This window comes from Hydra vulgaris, chromosome 09 (genome assembly GCF_038396675.1).
Source record: "Hydra vulgaris chromosome 09, alternate assembly HydraT2T_AEP".
Classification (NCBI taxonomy): Eukaryota; Metazoa; Cnidaria; class Hydrozoa; order Anthoathecata; family Hydridae; genus Hydra; species Hydra vulgaris.
Window position 1 is genome coordinate 55,977,501 of NC_088928.1, and position 20,000 is coordinate 55,997,500.

Here is a 20,000-nt window from a genome sequence, read left to right on the forward strand (position 1 = left end):
AAAGTAAAAAAAATTAACTTTTTGACTTATTTAATGGTATCTTAAAGATAAAGAGTCATTATTTAAGATTTTTTTTAATGTTTTGATATAAGTATTTTTAAACAAACTGGGAAAGTTCAAATGACCAGTATAAGAACTTCAATAAAAACGGTATTAAAAAAACTTTTTTTTTTAAAAAAAAAAAAAAACTGTAGTGCTTTAATAGTTTTAAAATTTAAATTTTTAGTTTTATATATTCAATTGAAAACATTTTAAAAAAATGAAATATCACCTATGCAAATATCACCTATGCAAATACCACCTATGCAAACTATTTATTATAAAAACAAAAAAAATGTAATATTTTTATAGTTGTGTTTTTAACTAAGTATGTAAAACGTAAGTTATGTAAAATACAACTTAATCAAAGCAAAAGTAATAGATATTTAATAACTTGAATAAAATCTTTTTATATAAACAGTTATAAAAATTTGTTTGTTTAAATTTGAATTAACACAAAAAGAAAAAGTATTTAACTCGTTTATTTAAGTCTTAATAACTTTTCTTAGAATTATTCAAGTCTTAATAACTTTTCTTAGAATTACGGTATCTTGCTTTTAGAGTGCTTTTTATATAAGAAATTACAAAGAAATAAGTGCAAAACAAGTTAATATTTATAAAATAATCAATCATTTAAATAAAAAAAGTGATCAAATATATACTAAAATAGAGTTTAAAAAATTTGATCAAATGCAACATTCTTTTAAACAGTTTTTCTAGTAAAAGTTATAACACTTGAATAAATATCAGAAGTAAAACCTTTACTGACGATTGTAGCTCTGAATATTTATGGTATGATATGAAACATTACAATGTGTAACTAACAAAACTATTTACTAAAACATCAACTATCATAATCATTTTATTTTCTCCATTACCATTTATATTTACATTTCAAAAAAAGCCTGCGAAAATGATTGTCCATGCAAGCACTACCAGCACAGGGGACTTGTTTCACCTACAAAGTTTGTTTTAGATATGCATTTCACTGCTCATGCACTTATATACTCCTATTGAAGCCTAGATGTATATATATACTGGAGTTGAAATAGATGCCAGACATTGCAGCCCCTTTTTTTTAACCATTTCTAAGACCTGCTAGAGAAGGGCAACCAACCATTGTTCATCTTGTCAGAAAAAATAAATAACTGTTGGTTGAGTCCTTCAGACAGATCTCAAAAATAGTCTCGATAGCGCTGATATCCAGCACTTATTTTGACCCCTGTATATATACTGAAGCTTATGTAGATATGCATTTGGTTACTTTATTTTTTTTTTTTAACCCTTTTTGGTTACTTTATTCCATACAACTTTTTCAAAAAATAAAGAAAAAAAACAAAGAATCATTTTAAAAAAGATAGCAGCCCCAGTCCAAACCCATATTTGATGTAGCAGCACTCCTTGCATGTTTTACCTAATTAGTCAGTTGATGAATGTACTGAAGCAGGCAGATTAGACACGTTATCTAAACATGCAATATAAGTTTTAAATATATATTGATGTTATTAAATTCCGAGTTTCATATTTTTTACTTGAAGTTTTACAAGCATTTTTATGTTTTTGTTGTTGCGACAGTTGTAACAAAAAATCCAATGCTTAAAAACAATAAATAAAACGTGTCAGATAGTAAGACCTACAAAAATCTCGACCTACTAAGTTGTTCTACAAAAAGAACTTTTATTAAAAAGTGGAACTAATTTTCAGATAACCTACTGAGGCCTAAATTGTTTTAACCAATTATAGTCTTTTTTATTTTTAACCGATTTATTACAGTTTTTTTTTCAATCGATTTTATAGATTTTCATTTTCAACTGATTTTAGATAAATTAATTTTCAGCGATTATCTGGTCTGTGTTTTTAATGTTGCTTTTTTTCAATTACGAAATTTTTGTTTTCTTTAAATTAACAATCAATAAGTTTTCCAAGCATTCATCAAACCTTTTACCTTCCAATTCTGAAGACAGTGCTTCAACCACTGCGCCAAGGCTGATCAAATTTGGCTTGTATTCAAATCAACAACAAAATATACAAAATACATACCAGAATAGCGTAGTTATAAAGTTGAAAATACATTAGGTTGTATATTCAGTAGGTCAAAATTACAGTAGGTCAACGATGTAGTAAGTTGGAAAATTATTAGTAAATATTTTAATTAGATGTAAATATAAAAACTAAAAGTTTTCCTTTGAAAATCAAAAATGTCATAATCTACGAGTTACAAAATTTCAAAATTAGGTTGAGTTATAGGCCACCAAATAAAACAAAGCAATCAATGATGTATAAAAAAAGGATAAATGATTATTAACAACCATGTAACGGATGATGCAGAAGTTATCGGACAAATTCTAATTTCATTATTTGAGCATAATAATTAGTTTTCGTGGCTTATCTTTGATTTTATCACAAAAACTGATTATTATTTGAGCATAATAATTAGTTTTTGTGGTAAAATAAGGTTAAATGCTGATGAACGAGAATCTTTTCGAAAGCGACTAAAAATGTTTTTTGTAAATAAACCTAATATAAAAAAAAAAAAAATCGTAAATCATTTTGAAAAGGAAGGATTTGATCAAAGTACAATATATGATAACCTAAAAAGACTTGAAACTGTTCAATCGTTTTCTGATAGAAAGCACCCTGGTCGTCCGACATCCTGGACTAGAGAAAAGAAAGCCGAATTAACGAGACTTGTCAACAATCGAAAAGAGGTCAGTCAGAGAAAAATAGGTATTAAATTCGGTGTAAATCAATCGACAATTGGTCGTCAGTTAAAAAAAATGAATATTGAATATAGAAAACGTGAAAAGACTCCAAAATACACTATAAAACAACAAATAAAGGCAAAGAAAAGAAGCAGGAAACTAGTTAACCAACTCTATAACACAAAATCGCTTCTAGTCATCGATGACAAAAAATACTTTTGTTTTGCAGGGGACAACATGCCTGGAAATTCTGGATACTACACAAACAACAAAAAGACATGCCCAGAAAGTGTTCGTTTTATAGGAAAAGAGAAATTTCCAAAAAAATTATTAATGTGGATACCAATATCTGACCGTGGTATGTCCGAGCAATTGTTTCACACTTCCAAGGCTGTAGCGATCAATTCATCAATCTATATTAACGAATGTTTAGAAAAATGACTTCTTCCATTTATTCACAAGTATCATGGAGGTTTTAACTATTTATTTTGGCCAGATTTAGCAAGTTCTCATTATTATAAAGATTCTCTAAATTGGATGGACCAATATGTCTATTACGTTGATAAAGAATCCAATCCCCCAAATATGCCTCAAGCAAAACCAATTGAAAATTTTTGGGGACATTTGGCACAGAAGGTTTACGAGGGAGATTGTCAAGCTTCAACAGAGCAAGTTTTGATTGATCGCATTAAACTAAAACTCCAAGAAATTGATTTAAACTTTTTACAGTTGCATATAAAAGGTGTCAAAGCAAAATTGAGATCAATTGCAGATGGTGGTATTTTTTCATATAAAAAAAAATATATTTTTATTAAAAGATAAATGCTTTATTTAAAAAAAATATAATGGTAGTTTGTTTTTTTATTTATAAATAAGTTATTGACGTTTTTATTTTGTCCGATAACTTCCGCATCTACCGTTATATATTATGTTAAAAAAATGCACTATAACATTATCAAAGTTCTATCAAAGTTGATGGGTATACGATAGGATTTTTTAATGCTTCACAACAGGACTGTAAATAAGCATCAAAACACATTTATACAACCCTTACAACTTTAAAATCATGCTACTGTATGATAAAATATTTTTTAAATAATTTTTATGCTTAAAAGTATTTGTAAATAGTTAAAAAAAAGAGTTATGGAGTTTATTATGTGTTTTCATAACTTTTTTGCTTTTTTTTTTTTTTCCTCTTTCGCAAAATTGCCCATATATATATATATATATATATATATATATATATATATATATATATATATATATATATATATATATATATATATATATATATATATATATATATATATATATATATATATATATATATATGTATATATATATGTATATATATGTATATATATATATATATGTATATATATATATGTATATATATATATGTATATATATATATGTATATATATATGTATATATATATGTATATATATATGTATATATATATGTATATATATATATATATATATATATATATATATATATATATATATATATATATATATATATATATATCAACTCTCGGAATTAGGAAAATTGAGGTTAGCAATAATTTGCCGACCTCAATCTTTTTTTCGGCATCAGGTTGGCAAAAAAAATATTTGATACAAAGGTCTTACCATAAAACATCTAAACGAGGTTGGCAATTTTTTGCCTACCTCAAACACCTTTAGGTTGGCATTGCCGAATGCCGACCCTAGTTCTGATGGTTGTATATATATATATGTATATGTATATATATATATATATATATATATATATATATATATATATATATATATATTTATATATATATATATATATATATATATATGTATATGTATATACAGTCACAGACAAAATTAAGTAACATTGTTGATAAAATCAAAAATTAAACAATAAAAACAAAATTATTAACGTCAGGATCTATATAACTGCAATAATTTTATGTTTTTTTTTAAAATTTGATTCCAAAGAAAAACAAATATATTTATAACTCTTTTTTACTCATTGCAAAAGTAACTCTATTAAATGAAATTAGCCATCTTACAATTTTTTTGCCCAAAATAATGTGACAAAAGTAAAAAACATCTGAGTTTTTATTATGAAGTTTAATATTTTATCAATAAGTATTTATTAAAATGATTATTATTAAAAATATTTTGTTAAAGTTATTAAAAATAAGCATTTTAAACTATATTTTTTAAATTTATTTTAAAAAAGGTAATACTAATAATAGTAATGGTTCATCATCAAAATTATTCATTAGGCATCAGATCTCGGGTCATTTGTGATCGAAAAAAAGGCCTAACCTACAAGCAATGTGGTGAAAAATATCAAATATCAATAAGTGGTGTTAGAAAGATGTGTATAAAATATGAAACAACTGGTTCTGTTGAAAATCAAAAAAAATGTGGTCGCCCAGCTAAGACTTTAACAAGAACTGATATACTAATTGCACAGATAGCAAAAAAAAATTTAACAATAACTTCAAGACATATTGTTGAAAATCTTAAATTAAATGTTTCCAGTCAAACTGTACAAATAAGTCTTAATTCAAGTGATTTAATAAACTGTCTTCAGAAAAGTAAACCCCTCATTAGTAGTATAAACTGCATATTAACAAGGGTGAGGCATTTTAAAGCTCAGTGTTATCGTCCGATGAGAGTAAATTTCAAATATTTGGCTTTAAAAAACGACAAAGTTTGGCATAGACCTTGTGATGCACTCTTAGAAAGAAATCTTAAAAAAACTGTCAATCATGGAAGTGAATTAATTATGGTTTAGGGATGCTTTGCTTCAAATGGTGTGGGAAGACTGGTGAATGTTAAAGGTATAATGACAAGACAATTGTATGTTGGTTTGCTTTCAAAAAATTGATGTCAATCTGCTAAAGAATTAAGTTTAGATCGCAAATTCTTTTTTCAACAAGACAACGATCCCAAACACACCAACAAAGTGGCACAACAGTTCCTCAAAAAAAGTAAAGTTAACATCCTTAAATGGCCACCACAAAGCCCAAACCTTAACCCCATTGAAAATTTATGAGCAATTTTCTATTTGTTCGTTTTGAAGGAGGAATTTTAAAATCTAAAGTTCCTCCTTCAAAACGAACAAATAGAAAAAATTTTTATGAGGTTCTTAGTGAAACTTGGAATTCAATTGGTGCTGACGTCAGGTCAATGCTTGTAAAAAGCATGTTAAGGCGTTTAGAATCAGTCATAAAAGCAAAAGGTGGTGCAACAAAGTACTAAAATGAAAATCAGACATGATATTCTTACAATTTTAATAAATAGCTATTAAAAAAACTTTATATTTTATAATAAAAACTCAGATGTTTCTTACATTTGTCACATTTATTTTGGGAAAAAAAATTGTAAGATAGCTAATTTTATATAGAGTTGTTTTTGCAATGAGTTAAAAAGAGTTATAAATATATTTATTTTTCTTTGGAATCAAATTTTAAAAAAAACTTAAAATTTTTGCAGTTATGTAGATCCTGACAAATAATTTTGTTTTTATTGTTTGATTGTCAATTTTATCAATAATGTTACTTAATTTTGTCTATGACTGTATGTGTGTATATATATTAATATATATATATATATATATATATATATATATATATATATATATATATATATATATATATATATATATATATATATATATATATATATATATATATATATGTATATATATATATATATATATATATATATATATATATATATATATATATATATATATATATATATATATATATACTAAAAAATTCATGGTTGCCTGTTGCACCCCTTTTTAACACTTTTTACACTTGTAAATCATAATTATTTTGAGAAGTCAAGTGAAGTTGGTAAAGGCAAATAAATCTTGTATATATATATTATGCATACCTAATGAGTGTTTATAAGTGAAAAATAATTAAAATTAAAAATTTAAATGATTTAAAACAAATGTTAAAAATTAAAAATTCTAAGTTAAAAGATTTCATTAAAGAATTTCTGTATAAACTGTATTATTCTTGAATCCCTAATAATAGGAAGGATGGGGGGGGGGGGGCGTTTAATCAATATCAGAAAATTTTCCTACCCAAGATTATTAAGACCACCTATCCTCCCACCCCCACCCGTTTATTAATTTTTAATAGTTGTCAGCAAAAACTTTATATCTCAAAACTAAAAAAAAAAAAAATTAGTGAAAATCGGCCTTAAAAGTTAGAAAATAATTCTTTCAGTCATCAATAAAAGCAAAAACTTTCTGTGTAAACAGGCTTTAAAAATCGTTGACCTGGTAAATCTTGATTCAGCATATTAAATCCTATTGAAATTATGCTAAAACAGCTGTTCGAAAATGCGCATTTGACCGCAAGCCATGCTAGAATGAAATAGTTTTAAGTATATAATATTTTGTAAAAAATATTAGTTCGGATTGATAAACTAAACTTTTTTATAAAAAATACTTATATTGTATCATAAAAAAATTCCCATTCCCCTTTTATTACCCCCCCCCCCCCTTATTAGATCTAGACAAAATCCCCCCCCCCCTCCTTCTTGTATTAAGGACTCGAGAGTAAGTACATTAATGATAATATTTTTATTTAAAAGCAAGACATGTTTACGCGCATTTATGTTATTTATAAACTGAATTACTTAACTATTTATTAACTGCCGTGTCTTTTATTATATTAATTATATTATTTTATTATTTATTATTATGAATATATTAGCAACAATTAGTTATTTAATAAAAAATATTCTAAAAAAAAATGAAAATAGGAATTGAACCCGGAGCACAGGCACCACGATCAAATTTATTAACCACTACACCACACAATATTGAAACTCCTTAAGTTAATAAAATTTAAATTTATTAATTTAAAAAAATATATTTGTTTTGATGCATGTTATTTTTAAAGTAATTAACGTGCTTTAAAATAAAATAACTTCCACATAATTAACACGTAAGCGTTACATTAGCGTTACACTATCATGTTAGTGTATTTTACAAATAGAGTGCTCAACGTTCTTAAAAAACAGAGCAATAATAAATTAGTAAAAAACACTTATCGAACTTTTTCTTCTGCTTGAAGTTTCACCATTGCTGGATCATCAGGAAGAATTACTAAATCTCAAAAAAAATTTTTTTTTTGAGATTTAGTAACTTTTCCTGATGATCCAGCAATAGTGAAACTTCAAGTAGAAGAAAAAGTTAGATAAGTGTTTTTTACTAATTTATATATATATACACTGCAGGCCAAAAGTTTCCGGACACTTGGATTTTGTTTAATTTTTTAATTAAAACTCCCATAATTATTTCAAAAAAATTCTTATATCATATTTATTTTATAAAAGATACATATAGTTACTATTTAAGAAAAAAAAAAAGAAAAAAAAATAAAAGAAAAAAAATACTAACAACACTATTATTATTAAACTGTCTTTTCGTCAAAAAATAACCCACGAGTTTTTATCACTTTTTTTGCGATCCGTGGCATCCTATTTATTAATTTATCTATTATTTTGGGTGTAATTTATAACCAGGATTCTTCTAATATCTGCCACAGGTGCTCTTTGGATGTTGGGCATTTTTGTCTGACCTTTCTGTCCAATTCTTCCCACAGTAACTCTATTGGGTTCAAATCTGGTGATTGGGCCGGCCAGGTCATGTTTTTGAGGACACCATTATCCTCTTGTTCCTTTATGTAGTTCTTACATAATTTTGAGGTGTGTTTAGGGTCATTGTCCTGCATAAAAACAAAACTACGACCAATAGTTCTTAAGCCAGAAGGTATAGCATTGTTTTCTAGAATTGTTTTATATTGTTCTTTTTTCATAATACCCTCAATTTTAACTAGATCACTAACACCAGCTGAAGAAAAACATCCCCATACCATAACTGACCCACCACCATGCTTGATTGTCGGCACTAAACACTCTGGGATCATTTTTTCTTTTGTTGTTCTTCTGATGTAAATTCTACGTCTTTGCCCAAACAGTTCAAATTTGGACTCGTCGGTCCATAGTACTTTTCCCCAGTCTCCTTCTGTCCGATTTTGGTGGTCTATAGCCCATTGTAACCTTTTCTTTTTATTTCCAATCCGTAGCAACGGTTTCCTGACCGCTATATGGCCAGAAAGTCCTGCTTGTCTAAGACGTCGTTTCGTAGTGGTTAATGAAATATATTTTGAATGACTCCTATTAAAGCCTGAAGTTATTTCCGGGGCCGTAAGTCTTTGATTCCTTTTACTCATCAATATTATACTATTATCTTCTGCTTTTGTTGTTTTCCGTGGTCTACCAGATCTTTTTTTGTCTTTAAAAATGCCTGTTTCTTTCCATCATTTGATGGTATCTTGTACAGTACTTCTGGCAACTTTTAATTGTTTGCAAATTTTACGAACTGAATAACTTTCTTTATGTAATGTAATTATTTCAGAACGTTTTGCAACTGTTAAAGAAAGTTTCTTACCCATATTTTTTGTTAAATAGTCGAATTATAAAATTTTAAAATATTTTTCAAGATTTTTTAATGTAACCATCATTAATACCAAATGAAAACTAAACAAAACTAAATATTCTTAATCATTTTAGTCGGCTATCATTATATTATAAATATTTACTTCATGTTTCAACAAATAAATAACTTTAACAAGACCAAACTCTTAAGAGTAATGTAACGCTATATATCAAGTTAAAATAAACAATTAAAAAAAAAAACTTACTTATTTAAGTTTGAGGTCAGTAATACCCAATTACTGACTTCAAACTTACATAAACACTTAAAATTAGTAAGTTTAAGTATTATAAATTAATTTTATTGGTTAATTTAATGATAAAGGATAGATTTTAGCTTTTTATATAAAAATATCAAGTGTCCGGAAACTTTTGGCCTGCAGTGTATATATATATATATATATATATATATATATATATATATATATATATATATATATATATATATATATATATATATATATATATATATATATATATGTATATATGTATGTATGTATGTATGTATGTATGTATGTATGTATGTATGTATGTATGTATATATAATAAAGATGACACATTATATATGTGTCATCTTTATTATATTCAGTACTTTCTACTGTCATATTGAGATTGAAATTATCTTGACTTGAAAGCATTAAATCTGAATCTAGGCATTAAATTCTAAGCAAAAATCTAAGCATTAAATCCGAATGCAATGAAAGTATTTTTTTATCCTTTGATTGTGTACTTTATTTTATCTTGTAAATTAAAATTTATGTTCAAAGCTTTCAACTTAACTTTGTCTTAAATATTTTGTCCACTTTTTTTCAACAGCTAGTTTTTAGGGTGTATCATTTAAAATCATAATACCATTTTTCTTCTACTTGTGGTACATTTTTTCAACCTGTCCTTGAGTTACAAATGCTGATATTGAAGGCACTGGTTCAACAGCATCAGGGGTAGATTCTTCATTTTTTACTGGAATTGGTGTTCTCATACTCATTGATACTATTTTTTTCAATTTTAAATATCTATTGAGTTCAATATGCTATTATTTACTGTGGTTGGCAGAGGTTCAGAAATAATAAATATATCATGATAAAAGCAATATATTCTAGAAACTAAAATTTTTTCATTTATTTTTTGAAGTCTTGGCATTCCGATAAGAATTTCATTTGCAATTGCAAAATTTACATGAAGCTAGATTGTATATAGTTAGAGAATAGAAACCTAGGATGAGAAACCATTTTATTATCTGTGCTGCATTTTAATACAACATTGTTCTCTATATTATGCAGTCTCAAGGTTATAATTTTTGGGATGTATAAAATGGAATAGTCAAAGCATGAGTTTTGTTATCTTTACAAAAGTTAATGAACTCAATAGTAAAGTGTGACTTATGGTTATCAAAAGCAATTTGACTAGTTTTATTATTCTTAAAATTATTTTGAAAAGCATTTCACAAGTGTTAAAAAGAATTTCAAGAGCAATAAAAAATTTGTACCTGTCATTAAGCCACTAGGGTGTGAGGTTTCTTTGTTTCTGGTGGTTCATCATCTCCCATCTGAAACCTCATTTCAAACTAGCTCCACTGAAATCACATTTCAAACTTGCTTGGTACCTATATTAGCTACTTTTTTTTTACTTATGGGTGGTAGTAATTCTTATCTCATCTATATTCTAAGTTTGTTTCAAAAGTGTACCAGTCTAATAAACTTTTTAAATTCTCTATAATCTGGCCTACATTGTGCTTATTAAAGGCAGTAGCACAAAACTAATGTCTTTAGGTATGTATAGTCATAAAACTTTATGGTGATTTATGAATCCATTCAACCAATCTTATGTTACTGATTTTTATTCAGTCCACTTAGCTGACATGTTGTCATGTCAGCTAAGTGGACTTAGTTGACATGTTGATATGTTGTCAAAAACTGCAAGTTGTCTTGCAGTTTTTGGAGCCAATTTTTTATTTTTATGTTAATCACTTATAATACAACAATATAATACAACTATTTTAGTGCTTTTGATTTTTTCTGAACTATTTTTAAGATTTCCGAGGTTTGTTTTTTTTAACCATTTTTAAGAGCTTCAAAAAATTTCTCTGAACCATTTCTAAGGTATTCAAAAATTGTTTTTTTCTGAATTTCTAAGAGCTTCAAAAGTTTTTTTACTACTGATTTATTTCTAAGAGTTTCAAAAATTGTTTTTTTTAAACCAATTCTTGGAGCTTCAAAATTTGTTTTTTTTCATAACCATTTCTAAGAGCTTAAAAAATTGTTCATTTTTTGAGTATTTAACTGTTTCTGTTTAGTTATTTAATATTTAAAACAAATGAAAAATTGTTTTTAGCACGAAATGATTCATGCACTTCTCTTTGTTACCGATAACAACAAAGTAAGTTTTTTTAGTAAATTATTTTTAAAAATGGGTCAGATCTATGTACCTAGAGTAACCTTCCATATTTAGTTTTAGATTTTCTTACCCATTCAGGTGATCAGATATATACCTGTATTAATTTAGTTTATATATATATCAGATGTACTAATCAGTTTAAAATCTCTGAGGAAAAAGCTTTAGGCTTTAGACAGTGTCTTTTAATCTAATGACATATCTCAAGGTACAAGGTGCAATTATTTTCTTTATAATCTATTGAGAAAATTTTTTGTAGTAAATAAATAAAAATAGCTTTACTTATACAAACTATTTTGATTTAATTTTTTTTTAATTAGATGTTATTTTTATTAGTTAAATATTTTGGTTCAGAAAAAGAAACTATATTTAAAATATTGTTATTTTTATTGTAGATTGTTTAAGCCCAAGTGTTTAAAATAAGTTTTATAATAAGTCAATTAGATATACCTTACGATATTGCTTAGTACATTAGCTAAAAACTCAAAAGTAATATGAGCTTAGCTCATTCAACCTAAAACCAATAAAAGAAGTATTTGATAGAGTGATAATATTACTATATCAATTTCACAGTTTTAACAAACCAGAGTTTTTGTGCATTGAATAAAAGCAACCTTAGGTACACAGGTCTCCCCTATTATACAGTTGAATCTTGAATCTCAACTACTTAATATCTTGAACACAGGTCTCCCCTATTATTGATTTGTAAATAGAAACATAATTGTATTTATTGTTTTTTTTTAAATTTAGTAATTAATACATTTTTAATAAAATGTTGCAAATTTTTAATTAAAAATATTAAAGTTAATTAACTCCTTAAAATTTAATTTTTAGGATCACGATGGGCATGGGGATGAGTTTCACAAGCACATGTATCGCATTAATAAACAGACAGGAACAAAGATATCTGTATGTTTATATATATATGTAGAGTTCCACGCGGTTATTAAAACAAATCTCGTTTTAAAAAATAATAATGAATTTTTTTTTCCATTACTATAAGTATATAGTCTTAAATGTTAAAAAAAAATAATTAAAGAAAAAAAAAAAAAATTGAACAAGCTATTTATAGATTTTAAAGTAAACGGAAAAAGTATAATTTCATTTAAGAAAAAGTGTTTAACTTTCATTATTTTTTTAAAATCTTGTAGTAATCCAAAATTTTTCCAATTAGTTTTAAATTGGTCGGCTGCAAAGCTGGTTTAATATGTTAAAGCACTAACATTTAATTTTTAGTTATTTCACGCGATATAAGCAAAATAGTTTCTTACACAATCATGATGCGTAGCTGACCGCTGGGAAGGAAAAGTTATCTTTTTTCATCAATTTAAATTTTTTTTTTAAATCCTTGTCGATTATTTACGTCAACTAATTAGCCATATTAAGGTTTTGCAATAGTTAAAAAAAATTGGCATCAAATAGTTAAAAAAAACCCACTCAACTTCCTGTTGCGTAGCTGACTGCCAAAACTAAACATTTAAGTGTCGCAAATTTTGTCAATTTTTTTAAATGCAACAAATAGTTTTGCCCAAACTATTTTGAACTTCAAAACATTTATAGTCAATTAGAAATTATTTAAAACTCCAAAAGACTTTATAGTCAATATAAAGATATGGAATCACTGCAGGAACCAGTTGCTTGCGCATCCAATGAAAATAAAAAAGGTGAGCATTGTGTTTTTATAGAGTTTTTAAGTAATTTTTACATTTATTTGAATGTTTACTTTTTTTATTACAGCTATAAAGATAAAAAATAGAAAAGCAATGAATCAAAAGAATTACATGAGTAGAAATCATGAAGAAAGAAATTCAAAGCTAAAGAAAATGCTAGACTTCGAAGACAAAGATGGAAAAAAGATTTTTGAAAAATTGCAGCTGAAAGATTAAAAAGCTAGAAAGAATGAAAAAAATTTCGACTGCGGCAAAAAGACGCATCTTTATCTCTCGAATCAAATCACTCATCATTTGCAAATGTGCAAGTTAAAGGAAAGTATATAAAAAAATTGAATCGCTCTCTTCCCAAAAGTCTTGTTCAGAAAAAGGAACTGTTGTGTTGTTTACTCAATGAAACTCAACCATTAACTTACTCAATTCCTAAATCAACAAACAGTCTCCGAGAAAAAGACTTAGTGGTTATACAAAATTTTTATTGCGACGATGAAATAAGTCGAATATCCCCAAGAACAGCAGATTATACTTCTGTAGTGATAGGAGAAAAAAAGGTGCGTGTTCAAATTCGACACATGTTATATACGCTAAAAGAAGCTTTCAAAGAGTTTAAGCTAAACAATGCAGATATTAAATTAAGCCTGTCAAAATTTTGTCAGTTGAGACCAATTTACGTTCGATGTGTATCATCAATTCCTCATAACGTGTGCGTTTGCATGTTACATGAAAATATGCGTTATGCTCTTGAATCACTTTCGCAGGGTTCAGATATATTCACTACAATTAAAACGGGAAACTCTATGATTCTAAACTTTATTTGTGAAAAACCAACAAAACAATGCTTCAATGCCGTTTGCAAAGAATGTACTGTTTGTAATATGTTTGATAAATTATTACTTCAGTTCGAACAATTTGAGTTAGATGTTTCATGGAATCAGTGGCAGAAACATCAAGCAAAATCGTATATCAAAATAGAAAAGGTTAAAAAAGAAGGAACAATTGCAGTTTTATTTAATATAGAATCAGCGATTCAAAAAGACTCAAATAAGGCTGTTATTCAAGTTGACTGGGCAGAAAATTATACTTGTATTTACCAAAACGAAACGCAAGCAGCTCATTTCGGTCAAAATCACATATCTATATTTACATGTGCAGTTTGGCATCGTCAAATTAAATCTTTTGCGCTAGTTTGTGATTCAAGCGATCATACAAAATTATCTGTTGTTCCAAACATAAATAAAATTATCGAGCTTCTATCAGACGATATTACAGAAGTTCATATTTTCAGTGACAACGCCACATCACAATTTAAAAATAAATATATTTTGGCATCAATGAAAATTTTAGAAAAAAAGCATACAATTAAAATGCACTGGCATTTTTTTGCTGCAATGCATGGAAAAGGAGTTGTGGATGGAATTGGAGCCACTGTAAAACGTGTTGCCAGAAAAAATGTTTTAACTGAAAAATATATAATTTCTAGTGCTAGCGATTTGGCAGCCGCAACAAACAATTTAAAAATTACCGTTATATTACTGACTGATAAAGAAAAGCTAGAGATAAACAACTCTCTTGGTTTGAGCACCTTTTTTAAGAAAACAAAAAAAATTAAAGAATTGCATAAATGCCATTACTTTCAGGTTTTAGACGGTAATGTTGTAGGTGAGCAGCTTTTGCCAAATATTGCATAATATCAAAGCAATAGAAGCGTCTAGACATTTAGCAGTGATCAAGTAATTTAAAAATCACCTTAAAAAGCTGTAAAAATTTCTTAATAAAAGCCATAAATAAATATTAGATTTGTTTTGCGTAGCTGATTGTTGCGTAGCTGACTGCATGATTTCTTAAAACGTTTTTTTTTTACCTGTTATTGTTATTCTATTGAAAGTCTTACTTATTTTTTTCAATACTTTTCAAGTTTTCTTGGGGTGACTTTTTTTGCGCAACTAAGCTCGGAAGGTTTATTCAGTTTATCCCTAATACATTTCGATCAACAATAACAGCTTACACGTTTAAAGAACTTCTAGTTGTTGCTTTTTAAATTATTTTAGTTGTTCAATTATTGTCCAAATACTTGATGCTTTTAAAGCTCTGAAGATCAAAGTTCCAAAGTAAATGCAAGTAAAATGAATGTATTTATATACATCTTTGAGTTAAAAAAGTTTATATAATAAGGTTGTGAACAGATAAAAATATCAAGAGTACATTTAAAAGGAAATTGTATTACCTACCCCCTAGCCCCATTATTTAAAAAAGTGAGAGTACTGAAGCTTCTAAAGCCCCCTCCCCCCACCCCGGGGTCCAGGTTTCTTTTAATGTAAAATTATCTTTATAAACTTTATAAATAAATTTTATTGTTTCTAAATACAAGCTATAAATGTAGTTTTAGATTTGTTTTGGGTTTTAATTTGAATTATAATAAAAATTCGCATGTTGCGTGGCTGATTGTTGCGTAGCTGACCGCATAGTTTTTTGAAAACTTTTTATTTGACGTGTAATTAATATTATATTAAAAATTTTTTATAAATATAACTTCAATGAAATAATTGTTTTTGAAGAAAAAAACGTTTTTATAAAAAAATAAATTATAGATTCGGAGAAAAAATAATTCAAACTTTAAATTAAAAAAACAAGCTTTTTTGCGCGTTGCGTAGCTGACCGCTGTCTTTTATTTCTATTTTACTCAAATTGTCTTCTTATCCTTTTTTTTTTGTGAATAATAATAAAAAAGGATAATTTGAGTGTAAACGTAAAAAAAAATTAAAAATTATAATATGAGTCAGTTAAATTTTTAAAAACATGTTGCGCTCGTTGCGTAGCTGACCATAGAACTCTACATATATATATATATATATATATATATATACAGTCGACTCTTGATATCTTGAATACTTGATATCTCGAACTTTTGAGTATCTCGAACTTTTTTAGCGGTCCCATGGACATAACGTACTAGTTTAGGCTAAAATCCTCTCGATATCTCGAACCTTATTATCTTGAACTTTTTGGTATCTCGAACAATATTTTCGGTCCACAGGGCAATTTTCTCTCGTTATCTCGAACTTTTCAACACTTTTTTTTTCAAAAATGTTTTAATAAAATTTAATTTTTTTAAATTCCAATTTTCGAAAAAAAATAATTTTTAATTCGATTTTTAAATTCGATTTTTTTTAAGAATCGAATTTCTGAAAAGTTTTCCTTTAATATATAATTTATTCTTTTTGTCAAACGCAGCAACATGCCGCTCGTTAAACGAAAACTCACGAACAAATCTATAATAGAAAAATGCAAGGCATTAAAAGACCTAGAGACTGGGATGTCTAACAAAGAGGTTGCCAAAAAGTATGGAGTCCCAAAGGACACATTATCAACCTGGATTAAAAATAAAACCAAGTTATTAACCTCACTGGAAAAAAATGGCACAAATTCTAAACGGAAGAAACTTCGTAGTGGTAATTTCAAAAATGTAGACAAGGCCATATACACGTTGTTCGTTGCAAAAAGAAGTCAACAAGTACCAATTGATGGTACCATACTAAAAGAAAAGGCACTAAAATTCGCAGAAGCATTAGGAGAGTTGGATTTTAAAGCATCTGATTGTTGGTTTCATAATTGGAAAGAAAGGTCAGTTAAATTTTGTCAAATCTTGTTCAATTTTAATATAAACAAATAACATGTATCTGTTTATATTTAATTTATTTAGTTTTTCAAGCGTGTAATTAAAATTCAATTATTCTGTTCCTATTTTTAGAAACGGCATCAGCTTTAAAATAATCTCAGGCGAAAGTGCCGCCGTGAGGAATAATATGACTGCTTCGTGGAATGAAACTACACTTCCAACATTGCTTTTGAATTACAAGCTTCAAAACATTTTCAATGCCGATGAGTTTGGACTATTTTACCAGTGCCTACCAAACAAAACATTTATCACGAGAAAAATGTTTTGGGGGAAAAAATAGTAAAGTCAGACTAACAGGCATAGCAGCAGGGAGTGCAACGGGAGAAAAATTACCTATGTTTGTATTTGGAAAATCTAAAAACCCACGGTGTTTTAAGCACATTAAACAACATCCTTGCACATATAAAAATCAGCTAAAAAGTTGGATGACCGGAGACCTTTTTACAGAATGGGTAATGAAACTTGACTCATTTTTTCGTGCTCAAGACAGGAAAGTAGCACTCCTGGTGGATAACTGTTCTGCCCACCCACACATTGAAGGGCTAAGCAACACCAACCTTATATTTTTCCCCCCTAACACCACATCTGTCCTTCAGCCCATGGATCAAGGCGTAATACGAAGTCTTAAAGCTCATTATCGTCACAAAATTGTGCGTTTGTGTATCAAGGCTGTCGATAATAACGAACCCATGCCAAAAATTTCTATACTTCAAGCAATGAAAGATCTTGTTTCTTCGTGGAATGCTGTGTCGAAGGAGACTGTCATCAACTGCTTTAAAAAAGCTTGTATCAGCAAAACAAACAAGAGTATTGAAGAAGCTGATGATGATCATTCTTTTAAATTTTTGACAGAAGAACTTAACCGTTTGCGAGAGTTAGATCCTCGTGCCGTCCAAGAAGATCTCTCAGCAGAATCTTACATTGGTTTAGATTGCGATGTAGTAACCACCGGTTCACTTGCTACTGATGCTGAAATCATTGCTCAGATTTTAGACCCTAATTTTGAAAACGACGATAATGAAGTTGAAGATAGCGTTGACGAAGCTATTGACGTCGAAGCCCCGCCACGCCCATCTGATATTCAATTAGAAATTGCTTTTAAAACAATTCAAAATCTTTCGCTATACAGCTCAAAATACGGAAATGAAATACAATCCCTAGCACTAAAACTTGAGGATTTAATGAAGATGGAAAAGATGGATAATTTAAAGCAATATCAGATAACAGATTTTTTCCAAAAGTTGTAGTTTTTGTTGTTAATGATTTTTGACAGAAAAATAACTTGATTTAATGAAAGTCGGGCAATTTTATTTATTTTCAACCCTTTTCTTGATATCTCGAACTCTCGATATCTCGAACTTTTTTTCCGGTCCCCTTAGTGTTCGAGATATCGAGAGTCGACTGTATATATATATATACATATATATATATATATATATATATATATATATATATATATATATATATATATATATATATAGATATATATATATATGTATATGTTTTTAAATTTTAAATTATATTTTATTTATCAGTCATTAGTTGTTTAAAGAAATTTTAAATTATTTTAAATTATTTGTTTTATTAGGTTTATCACTCTTTTCATGATGAGGTAAATTTTTTGTCATAAGTAATAGTAAATACAGTCATAAATTAACTTATTAGTTTATTACTTTAACAATTATAAACATTTTTTTATGAATGATAATGATGATATTAATGACAGCGATGATTGATGATGATAATGATGATGATGACGATGATGATGATGATGATGATGATGATGATGATGATGATGATGATGATGATGATGATGATGATGATGATGATGATGATGATGATGATGATGATGATGATGATGATGATGACCATGATGTTGATGATGGTGATGATGGTGATCATGATCATGATAAAGTGATGACAACAGAGTCGACAGCAATGGTTGTTAATTAGGTCCAATACTGCAAATCAAAGTATCACATATACAGTTGAACTCTTAAATAGGTTGGGTGAGAGTGGGGCATCATGATACACTTTTGGTTTTTGTTTTGTAACTACATTTTTAAACACATTTTTTTTTAGCGATTAGTGCAATTTGTAGATAAACATACCTTCAAAATTAAATTCTTAAATTAATAAAATAGTAAACTAGTAAAAACTTAATGAGTAAAGTCAAATTTTGTATCAAGGTACCCCACCCATGGGGTATCTTGATAAATTCTATGGGACAAAGTGAAACAGGATAATAAGAAAATTATAAAATGTAGAAAAACATCACAAAAACTTTATATATAAAAAAAGAATCAACTTTTTCTAAGAACTCATTATAAATTTTTAAAATTAAGAATAGGAATCGTGTTCATCACTTAATAAATCACTTTCAGAAAAAAAAAATTTATTTTCTGATAAGATTTTCTGATAAGTTCTTTCTTTATCTTCCTTTTTTTTTCTTTTACTTTGAGTGCAGTTTTTGTTGGTGCATCTGTTGCTATTATACTGCTAGCTTTCTCACGAGGTTTTATTTTATTTTTTTTTAATTTTATTTTTGCTTTCAGCGGCCTTCAGAAATCCTTTAAACTGAGACGGGCTTACAAAGTTAATAATTTCAGAATCATTGACTTGACTTGTACTTGGCTTGGAACTGACAAAAGGTTTTTTAAACTTTTTTGGTGACAAATAACAAATTATTGGTATTCAGAGTTTCTCCAGTGTTTCTTTGATATGTATTACATAAAAAATCTGCTTCGAAAAATACATTCTTGTCAAAAGGAAATATTCAACTCTTAATAAAATCCGCTTTGAATATTTGTGGTAGTAAAACTTTTTTTATATACCATGTTAACACAAGATACAATTTCGTAAATAGTGATAGGCACGCGAGGATGATTTAGAAGCCAAGATTTTACTGCACCATTATAATAAACTTTGAATGGAGCAAATACAGAAACATCTAAGGGAACTACTATTACAAATAACTCAAAGAGTTATTTGTAGTAGTAGTTCAACAAAGAGA

General features: G+C 27.5%; 1 protein-coding gene across 2 annotated transcripts in view; it reads left to right on the forward strand.

Moving 5' to 3' along the window:
- LOC100214851 (DNA-dependent metalloprotease SPRTN) overlaps positions 1-20,000 on the forward strand; it is a 33,108-nt gene that overhangs the window by 4,027 nt on the left and 9,081 nt on the right. The window contains exons 3-5 of one of the 2 annotated variants that reach the window (XM_065806107.1): positions 11,582-11,626; positions 12,476-12,550; positions 18,576-18,599. In XM_065806107.1, coding sequence (XP_065662179.1) covers positions 11,582-11,626; positions 12,476-12,550; positions 18,576-18,599 — 144 coding nt within the window. The remainder of the gene's footprint in view (positions 1-11,581; positions 11,627-12,475; positions 12,551-18,575; positions 18,600-20,000) is intronic. The other variant, XM_065806108.1, reaches the window with a different exon arrangement.